The sequence below is a fragment of the Photinus pyralis genome, unplaced genomic scaffold, assembly GCF_008802855.1.
Source record: "Photinus pyralis isolate 1611_PpyrPB1 unplaced genomic scaffold, Ppyr1.3 Ppyr1.4_LG3a, whole genome shotgun sequence".
NCBI classification, from domain to species: Eukaryota; Metazoa; Arthropoda; class Insecta; order Coleoptera; family Lampyridae; genus Photinus; species Photinus pyralis.
Genome location: NW_022170509.1, coordinates 11,334,384 through 11,341,091, shown reverse-complemented (window position 1 = coordinate 11,341,091; position 6,708 = coordinate 11,334,384). Strand labels below are relative to the sequence as shown.

Below are 6,708 nucleotides of genomic sequence, written 5' to 3'. Positions count from 1 at the left end.
AACGAGTACGATAAGGAGATAGTGGCGTTTGAAAATCAACAAACTTTCCCCCCAAAAATTAATTCCGACATACCGTATATTGTCAAATACCTTAATATATTAATACATGAAACTCGCTATTATTTGCATTTGCGTAACGCGAGACACGGAAAAGAGCGCCATCTACACGGCCCGGTGTAGAATGACGTATAATGAAGGCGTAAATTAATTATATTTTGGTTTGGTACCTTTTTGGTGCGGATCCCTTGCAGCACTAACGTTCGCATGTGAAGCACTAACGAGCACTAACGAGCTGCTTCATATTCGTATTAGGACAGGGCCAATTTGACAAATGTGGGTCTGCTGCATGGAGTTAGCAGACCCCTTTTTACAACGTTTTGAGCTGTTACACTTTGAGTACTAACGTTTATATTGGCGGCACTAACGAGCACTAACGCTCCTAGTTTAACTAGTGTAAAGATTGCATCGATTTTCTTAAATGGGTCTGCTGGCATGAAGGCACAAATATTTTTTAAAAATAGTAAGTTTCCTTTTGTGCACTAACGATTTCTTCAGCGGCACTAACGGAACACTAACGAATATGAGTAAGCAGAACCATGGTCTGCTGTAGTAGGCTGCCAAGTTCATGGACATGTCAAAACCGAACCAACTTGGGTACGATCGCACTCAAGCTAGTTCGGTTGGAACTGTATAGCAAAATTTATTTTTTTTGTGTTTTAGATTCGTTTGTAAAAACAACGGCGTATTATTTGAAAACGAATTAATCCAAATAGGAGTTAAAAGCGAATTTAGACAAAATTTAGGTCGTCTCGGTTTATTTTATGGTAATAAAACTACATTCCCATTGCAGTCGTTCGTTCCTACACTTTTATGGTCTGATGATCAAGCTGCAAAGATGAGTATTCAAATGAAACCCGTCGAGCCGTTATTGGAAGCTGGCGCTCAAATTCAGCAACTTATCAATGCGGAATGTATAGACGATTATACAGGTACGTAAATTGGCGATAATTTCTTTGTTCAAAATTGTTAAAGCAGTTTCATCTTATGGTCATGAAAAATCTCAATGTCCAAATTAATCCCCTTTTCCTCCAACCAGGCATGTCAAACTCGCGGCCCACCGTTCTAAAGTCTGTGGCCCGTCATGATATTAGCAAATTATAAAATTTATTTGTACTGTTTGTCCTATTTTGGTTGAGATTCTAGTGTATCTCAGCTGTTTACATTAGGGACCTTTTTTTTGTGGAACCACCACAAACAGAATCATTCCAGCTATGTTTGTTTCTGAGATACAGGCTGAAAACAAGAATTTGAAAAATTTCATTTTTTGGGATATTATTATATCTGACTTTTGGACCACTGCTTCTGAGATTTGACCCAAAATTGGTATTTTTAAATGCAACACCCTGTATATCTTAACATCAATTTTAATTTTTTTTGCATTCATTTTCCTGATGTATCACAATCTATATTTTTTAGATTGTAGCTATGAAAATCAATAAAAATCTTATTTTTTACAGTTTTTAAATAGTAGGAAATGGATTCATGGAGATTTTGTTTTGTATTCATGGTAACTAAGGCAGCCGATACCAATCAATAAAAAGGGTAACGGTAGAAACATATCATTTCAAAATTTTTAATACTGTATAAAATAATATATAATTATACAAAAACTATAGGATGTGATATATCAATGTAATCGGGAAAAATAATGCAAAAAATTGACGTTCAGATATACAGGGTGTTGCATTTAAGACATACCAACTTTGGATCAATTCTTAGAAACAGTGGTCCCAGAAACAAATGTAGCTAGATTGTGGTATTAAAAGTTTCACAAAAAAGTTGCATAGGGTCTCTATCTTTAAAAACAACTAAGTTACACTGCAGTGTCAACCAAAATAGGACACGCGATACATTTTCGCGAGCGCGGACTAATGGTTTTATAATTATTCGTATTTTTTCGTTCTATTGCATTATTTTTAGCGTATTTTCCAACGAAGTTCGGTGCGCTATTGCAGCTAGGCATAGGAATTTTTTCCGATATATCGATAGGTATCGTTAGTTATCGATATATCGAATAACAATAGGTAGAGCTAAAAAATTCGATATATCGATAGATCGATAACTATTGATATATCGACACTAATCGATAAGTATCGATTATCGATACCTATCGATATGTCGATAACTATTGATATATCGATACCTATTGGAACGATAAAATTATGTTATTGTTGAGATTTCAACGAGCGCTACTATTTTTATTAATAAAATCCATTTTCGGGTTTACTCTCGTGTAAATTTACTATTTTTAGTTGCTCGACGTTTCGGAAACTTAACTTTGCTCCCTTTCTCAAGAGAAGCGCTACGTCACATCATCATCCATGCCAAATAAACGCAGTAATAAAATCTTTAGAAAATAGATCTTTTCGTCTTACTGACGATTGCTCAAAAAAAGAAGCACTTCAAAAACTTGAACAAAATGTTGCATCAAAATGGCTACTCTTTAGATAAAATAAAGAAGACAATCAAAGGGTGTAATCATGGCCTATGTATCGGTATCTGATTGATGGTTACAGAGGACCAGTCACAAAAAAACAGAAAAAGCTAAGAACACTTCAAATTTAGATATACAGTTTCAATTGATTGACATTTACGAAATCTAACAAAAAAACTCTTGATAAAGGTAGCAAAGAAACGTCGAGTAACTATTAATAGTCACTTTACACGAGAATAAACCGGAAAATGGATTTTATTAATAAAACTCGATAAGATAACTATCCCTGTCGACAACTATCGATACGTCGAATATTTCTCTCAAATGAGGCGTGCAATTACCGCTTAATTACAGCGGTAATTGCATTGTAGAAAGCTAAAGAGCCCTGCGATAATTGCACAGTTAATACGGCAAGAACTGCATTCGGTTATTTTCATATTTTGTTAAAAGAGCCCTCTTGTCTTGTCGGGCTCTTTCGCCAAAATATAAAAGTAAACTCATGCAGTTTTTAGACACGCTTTCAAAAAAATTATTGGTAATATTATATCGATACCTATATATTAAAAACTATCGCCATAACGAGAACTATCGATATACCGATACTTATCGATATAGCGACAGTTATCGATCTTTCGATAGTTATCGGTGTATCGATAACCATTGATATTTTGATAATTATCGGCATATCAATAAGTAAAATATATCGATAGGTAACTACCAGATACTTATATCGATAGGTGAAAACAGTTATCGCCCATCCCTAGCGATAACTATCGATATATCGATACCTATCGATAGTATTCATATATCGATAACTATCGAAATATCGATAACTATCGATATATCGATAGACAAATCGATAACTATTGATATATCGATAACTATCGACATATCGATCGATAACTATCGACATATCGATAGGTATCGATATATCGATAACCATCGATATTTCGATAATTATCGGCATATCGATAAGTAAAATATATCGATAGGTAAGTACCCGATACTTATCGATAGGTGAAAACAGTTATCGCCCATCCCTAATTGCAGCCACTTTCTCTGTCCGTCCGTCTGAGGCCTTAACTACTCCTACATTTTCAAGATAGATAGAAAAATCTTGTCGATTAGAGTGCGCATGCGCAGGCTGCGCAATATCAACTTTCTTGTTGATTAATATATTTTGTTGAAATTTCATCCACAGATAGTTCTAGTAACCATATCGCATATAGTAAAAAGAAGATGTGCGCATGCAGAGACTGCGCAATGGCAACTTTCTTTGAAATGTTAATTTTAACCAAAGATGCTTTTAGTGAAAGCAAACGTATCGCATATTGTAAACATCAGATTAATGCGCGCATGCGCAGGGTGCCAAATATCAACTGTCTTATTTATCAAAATATTTTTTTGAAATTTTAGACTTATCTCATATTGTAAACATTAGATGTGCTCATGCGCAGTCTATACGCATTCTGCGTACCCTTATTTATGAAGATATTTCTTTGAAATATTAACCATAGATGCCTCTAGTAAAGAAAAACATAGCGCACATACCCATGGCCTTTTGGGAAGTACTGATCAATGCATGGAAAATGCGTCAAAGTTACTCGCCTTGACACGCCTGGTCTAGACTATGATTTATGTTACTTCCTAAAGAAGCTCTAATGCCCCTTATAACTAACCTTTACAAAATTGAATAAAACAAAACTCGTTTAACCATTACAGATACTCCAAGTATGGTGATATCCTTTATTTACAACAATCTTCCTCAAAAAATTACGATAAAACTGCCACTCACAATAAACAAATTCTTTGAACCGACGGAAATGAATGGCGAATCATTTTTCGCCAGATGGAAAAATTTGGGAAGGTATACACGTCGTTTTGTGAATATTCGAGTATTAATATGCGGATATTTTGCAGCTCAAATCAGCAAAGATCGCAAAAGATATTTAAGGCGAATGGCGTAATGGATTTACAAGCGACCCGTACAAAACTCATGGGTTTCGGAATGCAATTGCTCGATGGTATCGATCCTAATCCCGATAATTTCGTCTGCGCTGGTATAGTGCATATGCGTTCTCAACAAGTGGGGTGTCTGCTTCGTTTGGAACCAAACAGAAACGCTCAGGTACTTGTTTTTCTTTGTTTATGTTTCTCTAATGTATTTGGTTTGCAGATGTATAGACTTACGGTGCGTTCTAGCAAAGAGAGTGTCTCGGTGGAAGTTTGTGATCTCCTAGCTGAACAATTTTAATGTAAAACAGTTCCCATTAGCAAAATATTCTATTCATTTGCTCTTAGTCATATACATATTTCACTCTCTGCGTTCATCAACAACATAACACTCTTTAGCCTGAAATCTTCCTTACTAAATTCATGTTGTACGTGTTACGAGATACTAAGGACCTATCATGCATGAATTGAGACAATATACTTGTGAATTTCAAATGTGCAAATGTTCTTGCCTGTGGATGTTTAAATGTTTATTAGCTCTTTACACTATTTTTATGTTCTAATCTATAGTAAAGATGGAGTTCAAAAGAGGATCAACAATTTTACGCACAGATGTTTTTATTTTAGATTTCGTTATAGTTGATAGGGTTCACTATTATTACGTTCTTTGGGTAATCGAGAAGTAAAACATGATCTACAAGCGCATATAATGCACTTTATTAAAATTACTCGTGTGATTTGGATTGTTTTTATATATACAAGGTGTTGCCGATCACGAAATGGTACCTATTTCAAATTTGATTTTCTGTTTGTCAGCAAACCGTTTCATGACCGTCAATTCTAGTCTGACTATTAATCGTAGTAATTTCACACTTTTAATTTTATTTTTAATAGTGTACCCTTTAATTGTTGTTTTATAATACTCCATACAGACATATCTCCGTGCTGTTACCAATTATTTTAAGCCATCGAAGCATATTGCTATTTGTATAATTTGAAAGGTGATACTGACATTTTCTGGTTAATCTATCTGTAGAAATGACGTTTTATTCTCGACTCCTTTACTGGCCACGTAGAATAAAATGCAGCGCTTGAACTCAATAGAATTTAAATGCTACATATATTATTGTATAAAAATAACGAGTATATAATTGGCAGTTTAAATTAAGTCATGTTAAAGGTCTATATGAATGCAAATGTTAACATGATGACTATATCATAGTTTTAAGACTTGAAATGGATTTCTGTTAATTTAATTGACATTTTTTTAATACGAAGTTATCGAACATTATTTCAAATCTAATAAATGTTATAATTTGTATATGTTCATTGTATAAATTATCTTATGTAGGTAGATGTAAATCTATACGATTCCAGTTTTATTTGTATTTTTTATATGTTATATTAGTATTGTGCATCATATTCATTGTATAAATAATATATGTAATATAGAAGGAAATATACTCATGAATTTTTAGCCCATTTTTTCAGAACTAAAAAAATGTGTTGTTCTATGTACTTTGTCAGTAATTGAAGTGCTTTTAAATGAATTTTTTTTAAATAAATCATAGCTATTTTGATGTCGACATTGTTGGAATATTTGAAAGTACGTCTTGTGGCGTATTTGCTGTATACCCTTAGAATCCGCGCTGCCTAGTTGCAGCTGACAAGTGTAATACACAGCCAACATTTCATTCGACAGTCGGCCATTGTTAATTTATTGCTAGTGCTGTCGTTTACATGCGTGTTTTTGTAAAGTCTACAGAAAGAGGAAGACATTACATTTGATGTTAGTTATTAGATTTTTGAAAAATAAATTGGGAGAGCTTAAAAGATCTCGTAAAAATATTACTAAAACACTGATGCAAGTGAAAATGCCACCATTGGCCCGTATGAATAAAAGTAAGCAAATGCTTATACTTGAAAAATTCAAAGTAAATACTTGTAAGTGCTCCTTCGCACTAGGCGACTTAGCAGCGCTGCTAAGCAGAAGGACAGGACGCAGTGCAGCGCTGCTAAACAAACCAGTATAAAGGGACACTTACGAGTATTTACTTTGAATTTTGCAAGTATAAGCATTTGCTTATTTTTATTCATACGGCCCATTGTTTCAAATGAGGTATCTCTGTCAAAAACTATACAATTGCTGACGAACGACATTGCATGTCTAAAGTCTGTAAACACAAAGCTCCTTATTCAATAAACTGATTCCACTGACCGCCGCCAGTCTCATTAAGTTGTCCACAACCTTTTTTTCGGCA

The 6,708-nt window shown here is 34.2% G+C and overlaps 1 protein-coding gene across 1 annotated transcript; it reads left to right on the top strand.

Annotated features, from left to right (window-relative positions):
• The first annotated feature begins 705 nt into the window (after positions 1–705).
• Positions 706–5,924, top strand: LOC116165976 (AP-2 complex subunit alpha-like). Its single transcript, XM_031480766.1, has 4 exons — positions 706–989; positions 4,217–4,361; positions 4,415–4,622; positions 4,671–5,924. The coding sequence occupies exons 1-4, from the start codon at positions 896–898 to the stop codon at positions 4,746–4,748; spliced, it is 525 nt and encodes a 174-aa protein (XP_031336626.1). The 5' UTR covers positions 706–895; the 3' UTR covers positions 4,749–5,924.
• The last annotated feature ends 784 nt before the right edge of the window (positions 5,925–6,708 follow it).